Here is a 14,949-nt window from a genome sequence, read left to right as displayed (position 1 = left end):
ACTCAGGGAGCATTGCCTCCCCGAGCACGGCTGCATAGGCCACTGGTTTGTGCTTGCTTTCACGCAGCATGTGCTCTCGATCTCCTTCAGTGACCGTCCTCAGGGTGATCTCACTCGGAGACTCCTGCATCTAATTAGGGGAATTACTGTAATGTTACGCCTGGTCCAAAGTATTTTAAAAAAATCTCCAGACAGATGGCGTAGCAGAGACTCAGCACGCTGCTGCGTGACAAGCGTAACGGAAAGCCAAAGAATCAAATGGACGCTCATGGAGGGAGGGGGGACTGAGGACGCAAGCTATCCCACAGTTCTTGCTGTCTCCGAAAAGCATTTGCATTCTTGGCTGAGCTCCAAATGCTTCTAGGGTCAAACACAGTGTCCGCAGTGGGTCAGGGCATAGCTCGGCAATTTACGCACCCCCCCACCCACCCCCAGAAGTGAAAGGGAAAACAATCCTCTCTTGACTCTTTTACATGTCACCCTATCTTTACTGAATGCTGCAGATAGATGCGATGCTGCAGCACTCAACACCAATATCCTTGCTCCCCCCCCTCGCCATGGGTGGCTGATGGTACAAAATGACGGGTACCCGTCCTCATCATCAGCCTATTGGCACATGGGGCAGTGCAAAAGGGCTGGTAACCATGCCGACTAGCATCAGTTAGGTCAATCAAGGGCACCTGGTCCTAATTTTTCCTGGTAGATGGTGCAGTATGGCTGGTAACCGTCCTCATCATAGCAACAGGGGGCTGAGCTCCATCAGCCCCCACCCGTCATGTGTAAAGAAAAGATTCAATTGCCCCTGCACTAGCAGAGGGATGCTGGGCTTCCCTCCTCCACACTCCTTAATGTCCTGTCTGGACTATCATAGCAGCTGGAGGCTGCCTGCCACTCATTTCTCACTAACAAGTCACTGTGTCTTATTCCTGCATTCTTTATTTCTTCATCACACAAGTCGGGGGACAATGCTATGGTAGCCCAAGAAGGCTGGGGGAAGAACGGAATAAACAAGTGGGGTTGTTGCAGGAGCACCCCCTGTGAATAGCATACAGCTCATAATTTCTGCAGGATCTGACACAGAGCAGCTGTGCTCTCTGGTTTTCTGATACAGTGGTTCTCTAGTACACCTGCCCATATTCTAGGCAGGACTGATTCTATTTTTAGATACCAAAAAGGAGGAATTGACTCAGGGAGTCATTCCCAATTTTGGCTTTTGCACCCCTGGCTGATCTCAGCCAGGGGCACTTATGACAGCAGCAAATGGTGCAGTGCAAAAGGACTGGTAACCATGATCATCTTATTACCAATTTATGGTATGGTAGATGGTACAGTATGGCTGGTAACCATCTCTGCTGTCATGCAAAAGCAAAAGCATGCTGCTGTGTAGCACTGCTGAATCGACTCTCTCAGCGGCATCTAGTACACATACGGTGACAGTCACAAAAGGCAAAACAGGCTCCATGGTTGCCACGCTGTGGCGTCTGCCAGGGCAATCCAGGCAAAACGGGCTCGAAATGATTGCCTGCCGTTGCTTTCCCGGAGGAAGGGATGACTGACGACATTTACCCAGAACCACCCACGAAAATGGTTTTTGCCCCATCAGGCACTGGGATCTCAACCCAGAATTCACAGAGACAAACTAGACTGTGTTCATTGTTTGCAAAAATGTATCATTGCAAGGAATTCACTCCCTGTTTCCCATCACACAGCTTCGACTGTCTCCAGACCTGCCACAGCATCCCCCTCACAGAGGCTGGCAAAGATTAGGCGGCGGAAAAAAAAGACATGGGACGAGATGTTCGCTGAACTTATGGGCTGCTCCCAAGCCGAGGCGGACCAGCAGAGCCAGTGGAGGGAGACCCTCTCTCTGTACCAGCGCTCACACAGCGAACGGGAGGAGAGGTGGCGTGAGGAAGACAAGCAGGTGACTCAAACGCTGCTTGGACTAATGAGGGAGCAAACGGACATGCTCAGGTGCCTTGTGGATGTTCTGCAGGACCGCTGGAGGACAGAGCCCCCCTGCAGTGTATCTGCAACCGCCCTCCCCTGCCACAAAGTCCCATGCCCCCCTCACCCAAAATAACCAGAAGGAGGGGCGCCAGGGGCCGTGAAAACTGTCACTGCACCCCAGCAGAGTGCTCAATTACCCAAAAGCTCTCATACCCTAAATTTCGAGAAATCCTTCCCTTCCGAACTCACCCAAGCCCCAATCCCAGTTTCATCCACTAACTGTCTAGTTAATTATTAAAAATACTTTGTTGTTACTTACTGTTTCCGTCATGTTTTTTCACAGAAGACTGTGTTTGAAGGGGTGGGGGTGGGGAAGGGGATTGTTAATTGCATAGGACGGTCACCTTTACCAGGGTACAGACACGGGGGCAGGATCAGCAGCAGGTCACACACACAGTGCACTCAGTAGGCACCCTGGTCGGTATGGGAGGTGGTTTCCAGGTTCTGGGTGGGTGGGGGGATGTGACTTTGTAGCGGGGGAGGGCGGTTACAGATATTATGCAGCGGTCCTTGTCCTGGACCGCTGAGTCACGCAGCAGAGGAATCTGTATCCATCCTCCTCCGCCACAAGGTCACATAACCCCCGCACACAGAATCCCAAAAAGGAGGGATGGCAGGCTCCGTTGAAACTAGCAGTCCGGCACTGCGGACCGCTCTAGGAGCAGGAGCCTGTCATTCCTCGTGTTTAGAGGCGGTCTTTACATCACTGCACACCCTACGCAGCACAGTCTGCATCCCAGTTTCAACCCTTTAATGCAAAGTCATTAATAAAGAAACCTTTGTTGAGTAACAATGGAACATGTATTTTATTTTCACACGTGTGTTGGAAGTGGGGGAAACGGGGTAAACAGGGTATGTAACTGCAGAGGATAGTCAACAGTAACCGGGTAAAGAAACGGGGGCAGGTTCAGCTTCTCTGTAAAGAAACTGAACAGTCACAGGTCACGCTGCTCGCTGCTCGCTGGTACTTGAAGAGTTCCTTGTCGCTGTCCAAGGCGCCTGTATAGGGCTTCATGAGCCAGGGCATTAGCGGGTAGGCTGGGTCCCCGAGGATCACTATAGGCATCTGCACATCCCCAACAGTTATTTTGTGGTCTGGGAAGAAACTACCTTCCTGCAGGCATCTAAACAGATCACAGTTCCTGAAAACACGCACGTCATGAACCTTGCCTGGCCACCCAAACGTTGATGTTGGTAAAACGTCCCCTATGGTCCACCAGTGCTTGCAGCACCATTGAAAAGAACTTCTCCCACTGCCCTTTACCAATTGTGATGGGTTTCGGCCACATAAGACTGCCCCGAGAGCAGATTTGACCAAAAGAGGGCAGGTTCTGGGATGATGTGAACCGCCCAGAAGAAGGTCGTGTAACCTCTCTAATAACTTCTACCAGTGCCCTCTGCCAATCGGCATCATCACTCCATAAGTCCCAGTGCCGAGCAGAAGAGGCCATCTTTTAACAAAAACACATGTTTTAGAAATCATGAAAACATGGATTCCTTCACCACCCCTGTGAGAACTTCGGACTTCATTTTAGCCCCGGGGGTCTTTTACCATCCGTGGAGAAAGCACTATATCAGCGACAGTTCCGAGGAGAAGGAGGGAGTGACCAAGGAGAGTCCTTTAGCCCAGCCGTTGATGGATACACCAGAACCCAACCCTGAAATCCAAGTGTTTGTGAGACACCCCAATGAGCATGGTGGCCTCTTGTCGTCCACCCCCCTGGAGAAGGAAGGCTAACACAGCTTCGGGAAGTCACCAGCGGACAAGGTGAATAGAAACAACATCACTCAGGTAAATGAATCATTAAGAAGTGATACATGATGATAGGGTTAGTAACTGGGGGTTGTGTAAACCTAAAAATAAGCAGTGGGAACTTATACTGGTTTCTTGTCTGAAAATCTCTCGACAGCTTGACAATGCCTTTCTAGAGGGCTCGGAGGCCCTGGGCAGTGTTGCATCAAGCAGCGAAGATGAACCGGGCCCACCTTGGTTTTGCTCAATGCTGATACAAATTGTTGAAGAGGACTCCAAGAATGACGGCTATGAGGAGTTTAGGAGGAGGCTTGGCATGGAACTAACAGAGCCAGTGCCACGTCGTGAGCGTAAAAAAGTCCTGCGGACTATTGTACGTGTTGCCGTTTATGCTGTCCTTAAATACTGTCTTAAGGAAAAGCTTTTTGAAGATTGTGAGGGCTATGTCATAGATGCGCAGCCCAACGGCACCATGACTGTGTGACTTGGACTTCAATTGATATAAACTGCAAACTCTGGGGCCTGTGTGCTGAGTTGTGTTTGGAAAGCTTATTAAACACTGTTATTGCCAGAGGTTATACTGTGCAATGTCTGTGCATAACCCAAGAACATTTAGTGCAATGGGTGACTGTGATTAATTCTGTGCAATTCAGTGGAGACCCTGACCGAGTTTTAAAGAAAATGACCAAACCGGAACATGTCTGCTTACAGTGTTATATTGACCGTTGAGTCCGCACAAAAAGTTACAGAACCCTGCTTAAGAAAAAGACTATTTGTAAGAAATCTAAAAAGGTTAAGTTAGAATGGAGGGGGGCAAACATGTGATGTAAAACGTGGTAGCTGTAAATTAAAAAAAAAATTGAAAAGGGCTTTGTGACTATCTGTGTTTCTGTTAGAAGGTCTCTGGCCCTTAAGTGGGCTAAAAGTTTTAATGAAGCATCTTGGTTTGTTTTCAAGGAGCTGTATGTCTTTTAAATAAAAAAATTAATTGTTTGTGAGAACCTAGCTCTTGTGTTTTTTGTGTAAAAGAGACCCATTTACAGCAAAAAGCTGAAATGTATGCTGTGGGAGGGGGGAAAAATCCTAAAAATGTGATTACAATTAAAAAAACAAACCAGGGATGGTTCAGATGTGTTTAATAGAACTGACTTATCCTGTTGAACTGAAAGGTTTTAACCACACCCCTACTGAGTAGCCAGGGTGACTGTAATTACTCACCCTTGTTGCCATAGGGTTAAATTTGATGGGTGTGCACCCACAGTAAGGGAGGAGGAGGGGTGAGGATGGTGTGTTCTGATTAATATGAAATAAAATCTCAGGAATTTGCAGATGCTATAGGACAGTTTAAATATAACCCCTGGAATTGGCAGAACTCTATTGACCAGTTAAAATATGACCCAGGAGTTGGTTGAATGCTATGTGTCACTCTTTCTAGAAAACACCCCCATCCCAAACCTTAAGCATGAAGAAACTAGTTATATAAAAACAAGCCCCAAGACATTCATTGATATCTGCAAAGGGCCCTCACTTTAATACTGCAAGAAGACCCTACAGAAAAATGTATTTTAACTAAAAGGAAAAAAGAAAAAGCAGCTCAGTTGTGCAGATAACTTGATTCCCCCATCCCAGATCACAAAAGGGAATGCTAGGGAGGGGTGCCTAAAGTCCTTACGTACACTACTACCTCAATATAACATGACCCGATATAACACAAATTTGGATATAACGGGGTAATGGTGTCTATCTTTATTGCAGTGTGATCTGTTTAGCTGCATTTCACCACCAGGTCAAGGTAAAAAACATTTTAACTACAGTTGTGATTAATACTGTTATATAAAAAAACCAACAACAAAAACACCTTCAGGTATTAGACAGGTTGTATAGGGATTTTAGGGGTAATACTAAGTAACATTTTTGCTTGTTCTTTAACCTTGAAGACCCAAACACACATGAGGGGAGAAACAGAACAACCGTGTGCTTTTTAAATGCATGTGGGTTTATTGAAAAGTATTTGGTTGCAAACTGTTGGTGTTTTAAACTGCTGGTACGTGTGTTTTACAGTACATTGCTGTTGTTTTTTTAATTTTTACTTTATTTTTAGTATACGGCTGAAAACTGATGGTAATGGTGTGTTTCAAACTAACAAGGGTTTCTGTGCAAAATGTATTTTAAAATATATTTTAAAAGCACTTTGGTTTTTATTTTGCAAAATATGTATTTTTTTAAAAAAGTTTGTGAGTTTTGATGGGTTTTTTTAAGTGGTAGAAATAAACTCAAAATCTGTGTTTGTTGTACAGCCTGAAATAGATTATTTTGTTTTAAAGCTTTGACTTTTTAAATAGAAAAACACCCTAATTACTATTTTATTTTTTTAAGTTTATGTGTTTTGTAATAATGTTGTTTGCTCCACAGTATGGTCAAAACATGAGAGATCTTTAGACCAGAGCGTAAACAAGCTCAAAAGAAAAAGGAATGAGACAGCTGAAAAGGAAAATTCAGCAGCATCAGTGACAGATGGATGGATGAAGCCCAGTAAATATATTTTGCTTATTGGTTTGGTTGTTCTATGAGGTTTTGTATTTTAAGTAAATGCATAGGTGTGGGTGAGAGAGATGGTAAAGGTCAGTTTTTTGCAAAAAACAAAAACAAACAAACAAACAAAATTCCCCCCTCATAGGCAAGTGCAGCTCTCCTGACAATGCTGTAGCCAGAGCTACAGGGACACCTCCACCAGAACCACCAAAGAACCAGGAATCTGCGTTGAGACCTTTAACAATGCAAAACAGCACAAGAGTGCAGATGAAGCATCAGGGCAGTCCAAATTTCATATACGTCAAACCCAAGGACAAAACAAAAGATTCTGTTAAAAAACAACCACGCAACCACAACTCCAGTTCCTCAGCAGCCACCACCACACCAAGCCCTGAGAAAACTGACTGAAAACGCCCACAGTCACAAACCCGGAGCATGTGCTCTAGGGGTTGTGAATAAAAAAACAAGGACTGACAAACCATTCTCCCAACACTATAAGCTCATCACAGCTCCCCCATATTCTAGTATTTGGGAAAAGTTTGATGCTTCATTCAGAAAACTGATGGATGCTGTATCCTCGGGAGTTCTAAAACAATGGTATTCTAAAAAGATTTGGGGAAAATATGATGCTTCCTTCAGAATACTGGTGGCTGCTTTATCCTCAGGGGGTCTAAAAGAAAGGAGGTCTGGAAACCATATCAAAAATGCAAATGATTTGGTGGGTGATTTTTTGAGAAATAATTCAATTTTTCTAAAAGGTGGCTCTGAGCAGGCATGACTAGCCGTGGAATGGGTTCTGGGTAAAAAGGGCATCCTCAACGGTACACATCAGCTGAGGTGTAAACAAAAGCAGGGACAGCTCTTGGGGGATAACCAGAGGCTGCCAAAAAGTTCCAGGCCAGGGTCCCTGTAAAACTTTTTTAAAAGGCTAAAGAGGTAATGGGAGTGGGGGATGGGAAGAGATGCCTCCTACTGGAAGCTCTCAAACTGGCTCATCTGAAAGTGGGGAGGCAGAACCTGATTCTCGCACAGAGTCTGATTTAGAAAAGTCCACATAGGGCTCTCTAGATGAGTCCTCGCCTACTCCTGATGACCCTCATGGAGACCCCTCAGAGTCTGGCTCTCAAATATCCTCTGATGTAGACAATGCCACTGAGGGGCCCATAGAGGAACCCCCAAGTAACCCTGAAAATGCAGAGGTGTATATGGAGAGAGTGAGAAGTTGGCAACGTAAATTACCGAGATTTGGGAGGTCAGTGTATTGTGAAGAATTTTGTTTTGTCAATCTTGAGCAAATAAATTCAGCTCAGCATGTTGTTGAAGTCATACATAGGGGATACAGTTAGTTCTTGATGATGTTCATGGTAGGGTAGACCCTGATAGTTATGTTTAGAGAGCCAAAATTTAACTAACCCTTTGTTTTTGGTCAGAAGAACTGGGGATGAGCTGTCTGCTGAGGATTTCTTAAATCAGACCTCAAAGCTGCTAGAGAACAATAGAGAGTTGCATGTCGATGGGACATTGCTACTCGTTGTGACAGCTGTAAAAAACAGGGGTGGGGGCGCTCATAGAGTTTTAAATTCTATCCTTAGTAGTCAAATTATTCATAAAAAGAGACAATGTTTAGTAGACCTGACTTACACCAGTACCAATCAGTGTTTTGAGGATAGGATCTTGGCCATTAAATCTGACCATAAACGTACGGACGTGGAATTGTTAGCGGGAGCAAGAAAGTTGCATGAGAAACTGGGGTGGTCAGATCAGAAAAGTGACATAGCAAAGTCTGAGCAGCTTTTAGGAGTCAACATACAGGTGGTGCTTTATGCGGCGAAAGACAGATGGGGCTTTTTTAAAAATGGGTGATCAAGTGTACCCCAAGACTTTTTTCATCTTGTTGCACAATGAGCATTACTATGGGGTTCTGAATGCAAAAATGTTGTTCGGTGCGAAAAATTGTGAGTTTTGCCACAGGGTGTATAGCCATGACGACTCTTGCAGGTATCGTTGCTGCCTCTGTTTGAGCATAACGTGCTCAGACAGTGTGGGCGTACAGCTGCGGCGTTCTAGCTGTAGACTGTATTGTCAGGCCAAAGAGTGTTTAGACAGACACATCGACTGTGCATCGAAAACACCAGTCAAATACTTGTCTAAAACTTTGTGTGATAAGTGTCAGTGTTATGTGGACAAGTGGCACAGGTGTACAGGGAGGCACTGTAAGCAGTGTCAGGGTTTGATCACTGGTGCTGTAGACAGCCACCTCTGTTTTATGGACAGCATTAAAAAGCCTGAATAATCAGAAAAGTATATATTTTTTATTATTTTGAATGCATGCAGGAGACTGGGTTGCACATGCCCAATTATATTTTTGCTATGTCCCTTAAACCAGAAAAATCCTGGGAATTTAAGGGTGACAAGTGTCTATGGTTGTTAAGACCTTTTATTGGCAAAGAGTTCCAGGACTACACATTCCTAGCGCACAATTCCAAAGGTTATGATGCGTACTTCATCGTTAGACAGTTACTGAAGGAAAACATGTGCATGGAACTAATCACTCAAGGTAGTAAACTAATGTGTGTGGAAATTAAGGCTCTGGGCATTCGTTTTATAGACTCTTTAAACTTCTTGCCCATGAAGCTTAACAAGCTCCCACAGGAAATGGGGTTTGCAGGGTGCAAAGGGTATTTTCCACATTTTTTTTAACACTTTAGAAAATCAAAATTACATGGGGGCCTATGCCCAGTGTGGAGCACTATGGTGTGGAAAGCATGATGCTCAGGGAGAAAGCAGAGTTTTTTGACTGGTATGGAGACCACAGATATGAGATGTTTGACTTGCAGAAAGAGCTTGCATATTACTATCAGCAGGATGTCAAAATTTTGAGACAGGCTTCTATCCTATTCAGAAGAGATTATGAAAATGATGGAGATGGAAGATATAGTAGAGAAAGAACCTGGTAAATTCACCGAGATAAAACTGTGTATAGATCCATTCTGGTATATAACGCTGGCATCTGTCTGCATGGTTATGTACAGGTTTATGTTTTTGAAGCTTAACATGGTAGCTCTTTTCCCTCCAGACAACTGTCACAGGCAGAAAAAGAGATATTTGACCGCATCTATTCAGTGGCTGTTGTATACTTCTGACAAAGAAAATATTCAGATATGGCACGCTTTACAGGGTGGGGAACTACAGGTAGGCCTCTACTTTTTAGACAGTTATGCCAATGTTGACAAGGAGCTTGCAGATTTTTTCTAAACCGAGCCCAGTTGCCCCTGCCTCTCATGCCTAGGGATGCTATTTTTGGGGGGAGGACAAATGCTATCTGCCAGTATTACAAATCCATTATTATGATTTTACCAGCCTGTGCGTTTTGGTAAACAAAACCAAAGAATAGCCTATCAGACACCCCAATATAGTTTTTGACAAATTTGGACCCCTTGCAAATTATTTTGAAATTGCAAAGTTAGTGTACCCTCCCCCACCCATGAGGCCTCTTTTCCCCCTTGTTACCTGTCAGAGTGGGTGGCAAGTTTATGTTCCCGCTATGCCGAACCAGTGTGGAAACTGAGCAACAGGAGACATGCACCCATACTGACGAGGAAAGGGCCATCCTGAGGACTTGGTACATGGTGGAATTGAATGCAGCTATAGTGAAGGGGTTAAAATCAATGAAATCTGGCATTTTAATGAAAAATCTGATGAACTCTTTTGAAAGTAGATAAAATTACACCTCTGCCAGAAACAAGAGGCTTCAGGGTATTCTAGCTGGTGCACAGACGAAGAAAAACAAAATAAATACCTTAATGATTTCTACCAGAAAGAAGGCATGCATTTATGCCAACATGAGATCAGATTGAACCCCGCTAAATGCCAAATTGTTAAACTGTTTTAAAATTCTCTGTGAGGCAAATTTGGCCAAAGAACAAACCTACCCAACATCAGCATCATGAGAGACCCTGATGAACTCTTTTAGTACCCATTTCCTCCCCAATTACGAAGTTTCAACCTGTGAGCTTATCGATGATGAAACAGCATGTGTGTCTTGGAAGCACGCAAAAGACCAGTACTCTGTCTCTGGCAATACCAACGTCTTCATAGCCACCGCTTATGCCCCCTTAGAACTATACAGACTCCTAGACGGTTTGCAAGAGCAGTGCATGTACCACTACACTGACACGGTGATATTTGTGAAAAAGAAGGGTGACTGGCATCCCTCTTTGGGGAATTATTTAGGGGACCTCAAGAGCGAGATCCCGCCAGACCAACACATCACCGAGTTTGTGTCGGCAGGCCCGAAAACATACAGGTATAAGCTGATGGGAGGAAAGGCCTGTATGAAAGTCAAAGGTATTACCCTAAACATAGCAAACTGTGAAAAGATCAACTTTGACAGTCTGAAAGATCTGGTCCTGGACTATTGCACATGCCTGCCAGAAAACACCACCAAAAAGATAGAGGTGCAGCAGCCCTCTATTGCAAGGAACAAAAATCAGTGGCAAAAAGAGACAAAAACCCTTAAGGAAACACAAAAAGAGGGTCCTTGGAGAAGGATTTAAAACCCTGCCCTACAGCTTTTAAAAATGGATACAAGGTGGAAACACCCGTTTTCTGTGATTCTTGCGGGGCATAGCAACTACGGGAAAAGTTACCTTATAAAAAATGTGTTGGTTAATGCCAAACAAACATTGTCTGTTATGCCTCAAAATATTGTATGGTGTTACAGTTGTTGGCATCCTCTGTATAAAGAACTGTTCTGTAAATATCCCTTTATCAATTTTGTGGAGAGGCTGCCTGATGCTTTTGATGATGACCGTTTATTTCCTACCAATAAAGTAAATATGATTATCATAGACGATCTGATGAACTCTGCTTGTGAAAGCAATGAAATTGAGAAAGCCTTTACCAAGTATGTGCATCACAGAAACCTGAGCATTATGTATATAGTTCAAAACATATTTTGTCAGGGAAAAAAAGAGTCACAAGATTAACCTAAACACAAAGTACATGGTTCTGTTCAAAACCAACAGGGATAAATTACAAATCGCTACGCTTGCTCGGCAAATGTACCCCGGCAAAGCTCAATTCTTTCTAGAAGCTTTTGAAGATGCTACCAAAAGACCTTTTGGCTACTTGATGGCAGATTTAAATGTCTCCACACCAGAAGCTTATAGACTAAGAACTGGACTTTTCCATCCAGATTGGCTGGCAGTTTATCTTTTGAAAAGAACAACAGCCGGGTATAAAAAGAGATGAATTATTGTCAAGCCCCTTTTTAACAGTCAGGGTTGCTGACCTAAAACATGTCTAGCTACATGAAGAGAAACCTGGGTGTTTTAAAATTACTGAGCAAATCATCCCTGCAGCAAAGGAGGGCTATACTGTGTTCAGCCTCTGCTGATTTAGTAGTGGCCATCTCAGAAATAGTGCTCAATACGTACCTTTGACACAGAATCAAGTGTGCGAGCTGAAAAAGAGACGCAAACTTATAAAAACTTTGTGTAATAAAAGGGTTTCACTTAAAAGAAAGAAGCATCTGGTGAAGCAGTCTGGGGGTTTTATCGGACCTCTGTTAAGTTTTGCTCTCCCTCTGATAATGGGGATTTTGACTAATCGATAATGGAGTATACAGAAAAAATGTACCTGGTGCCCAGCTGCCAATTGGAGCAATTAAGGGCTCCCCCTCTGGAAGAGGAAAATATCAGAATGACTGCAACTTGCTTACTGGATGCTGAAATGAGTCTTTTCTTCAAAGAACTGACTTGGCCGAATACAAAAAGGCTAAACTTTACAGCGCCGTGCTTCAAGGGTACCTAACGTACATGAAGTGATGCAGATAAAAGGAAAAAAAGTCTGTTTCTACTGGAACAGGAACAGACTGTGACTGCCAAACCCCCAGAAACACCAAAGACCTCACTCTGTTGCTCAGGAGGTGATGGATAATGTGAAAAAGTGTTATAAGAAAAACACATTAGTATTGCTAAATAAACTGGGCCAGGATAAAAATATCTCTTAATGGAACGATAAAGGGGCATTTGTGTACAAAGGCTCTGTGGTTAATGGTTCTACCATGCTCGACTTAGTCAGGACCATCACCCAGATGTGTTCTGTTCCTAGCAGACATGTACTTAAAGGGTGGGATGCATTTATGAATGCCATGGTGGAACTGAATGTACCATCTTTCCTCATGGGCAACATGGCCGACAGAGATCTTTTGGAACACCCGAAGGCCTCGACCACCGACACTGGGGTGGATCAAGGAACCGTGATCCCTTTTTTGCCATCTAAAAAATGAAAATTGGCTAAAAGATCCATATGGCTCAGTGTGTAATGTTTTTCACATACTAAAATTTTTAAAACTGGTAATGTTTTGCTTTAAATAAGCATTTCTATTTAAAAAAAACAAAAAAACAAAATCTGTGTACTTTTTCTGAATTGGTCATTGTTTGTTTTTTTTTTAAATAAAAAATAAAAAGAACAAAAACTCACCAAACATCAGTTGTCTTTAAACCCCTCACCTGGTGTACTTTATTGGGTAACATGGCTATGAAAATCATTGCAAGATACACGTCTGGCTTGTTGCAACATGTTTTGAGCAAGGCTAGGCATGCCCAAGAATTTAGAATACAATTTTAAAATACCATCAAAAGATAAACCCTTGCTATAATGATGTAAGAAAAACATGCAGTGATAGCCGCAGGCAACGGAGCAGAGGTCTTGTAATTGTCCATTGTGAAACACAATGTCTGTGGCATTTTTGTTTAAAAATTTCATAACACTTTTAGGAAACAACACACTATTCGGGGAGGGGTGCCCATATGAGTCAAAAAACTCTCCATGGTTATGCTCCACCAGATGCAAGGCAAGCCAGTGTTCACCCGGTTGGTTATGGGGATGTGTGTTGATCACCAAACATAGGGGTCTCTGAGACAGCTTGCCACTAGGGAGCCAATTGCAAGGGAACACATCTAAGAAATTATTTTTTATGTAAGGGTCTGTTGATAAGACACGTGAGAGCTGCATGGTGTCCATATTCACATGTAGTCAAACAGAATGTTTCTCCTCTGATTGATCTCTATGACATTGTCAAAAACCCCATACACGATCATACTGCTGGTGACCATTACAGCCTTCCCAAAATGTACTTCTGCTCTTAGGTTCCCAGTTTTAATCAGGTAATAGTGACCAGCGCATTCCTGGTCGGGAGACAGGTCAAAGGCAAACAAGGTGTAACCCTGTGCAAACTCCTCAGGGTCGATTAACAGAGAACAATCTTTCATGTGTTTACCAGCCGTCTGTACCAGATTTATGTATTCTCTCACACAGCGTCCTGCCTCGAAGTCTGGTTGCAGAGGCTTGGTTGGTATCTGTTCACCATCCACATACAAGGCCACAAAATTAATATTGTAATGTTTAAAATGAAAGGGATTTTTAGAGTAACTAAAGGTATCATTATCCACAAACCCTAGGACAAGCATTTTGGGTAACTGTCCCAAGAACAGGTTCTCTTGGTTACTGACCCTGCTGCCCACGGGAATGCTAACCACTTTCATTCCCACACGGTCCATGGGGTATTTAGTATTACCGCTAAGCAGGGCCTCCGCGTGCCTCAGGCGGACACTCGAGGCCACCCATACTTTCTTCACAAAAAGGGATGCTGATACAATGTGCAGTTTAAAGCCTTTAGCTGCACTGCCCATTAAACAGAAAGTGTCTTTACTGCACATCAGTTTAATTTTCACATCCACTCCGTTCAACAAAAGTTTTTCTTGAAAAAACAGGTCGCTGTGTAGATGACCCAGCACCTCTACCATCCTGCTCTGGGCCATCAGCTTTGCATGCCTCACAAACGCTAGATTCCCTCCATCCAGCTCCGTTTCTTCATGTTGTCCGGCAGTGTCATTGTAAAACAAGCCGGCGGAAAATTGCATGGCAAGAGTGTCATTGCTGTAATTGAGAACTGATTCTATAAAGGTCCTGTAAGAGTAACAGTTGTTGCTTTGGCTTACAAGGCAGTCTCCCAGCGTGACATCCAACTGACTGAAAATAGAGGACACAGGGTAATTCACCAGACCCAACTCAACATCTTCAGCGAGTTCAGCTCTGTCTCCTTTTACAATCTTGCAACATAGGTACAGCAACATGTTGTTTAAATCCATACAATCTATGCCAATCCCTGCTATAAAAAAGTCAATGGGGGCAGACTCTGTAATGGCCGATAGAGGCGGCACCTCGACGTAGATGATTTTCTCGATGCTGGTCTGCGTAGGGGCTATTTGGAACAAGTCTAGTTTGGATTTGGTGCACTCTTCAGACCCGCAGTGAACAAAAGGCATGTTGATTAAAATACATCTCTTTTACGAGGTGGAGAGCATCTCCTCTTTTGCCCAGTCTTCCTCTTGGACTTTTGCTTATGGCCGGCTCTGTGCGTCAAAGCCCTTCTTTTAAAGGGTTTTGAGGAGCCTGTGTGTCACGGGTATGACACGTTTCTCTTTCTCTTCCTCCTTTTAATGTACATCAGCCCCGATCCTTCCTGTGAAGCTGTATTTCCCACCTTCTCCAAAACAGTGCTGGAGACATGGCCTTCCATGTCTTTAGCTATGTTTTGAGCAGCGGTTTTTATGTGGGGTTTAATAATCTCTAGCCTCCTCCTTAAA

The 14,949-nt window shown here is 43.7% G+C and overlaps 1 protein-coding gene across 1 annotated transcript; it reads right to left on the bottom strand.

The window, feature by feature from the left end:
* Positions 1-13,326: 13,326 nt before the first annotated feature.
* Positions 13,327-14,628, bottom strand: LOC120388855 (uncharacterized protein F54H12.2-like). The gene has a single exon (XM_039510945.1). The coding sequence runs from the start codon at positions 14,626-14,628 to the stop codon at positions 13,327-13,329; it is 1,302 nt and encodes a 433-aa protein (XP_039366879.1).
* Positions 14,629-14,949: the final 321 nt, after the last annotated feature.

Source organism: Mauremys reevesii, linkage group 22 (assembly GCF_016161935.1).
Source record: "Mauremys reevesii isolate NIE-2019 linkage group 22, ASM1616193v1, whole genome shotgun sequence".
Classification (NCBI taxonomy): Eukaryota; Metazoa; Chordata; order Testudines; family Geoemydidae; genus Mauremys; species Mauremys reevesii.
This window is presented reverse-complemented; position numbering and strand designations above follow the sequence as displayed.

Bases quoted from the DNA above. Each gene is read 5' to 3' on its own strand.
- LOC120388855 (XM_039510945.1), bottom strand. From the start codon at position 14,628: ATGCCTTTTGTTCACTGCGGGTCTGAAGAGTGCACCAAATCCAAACTA.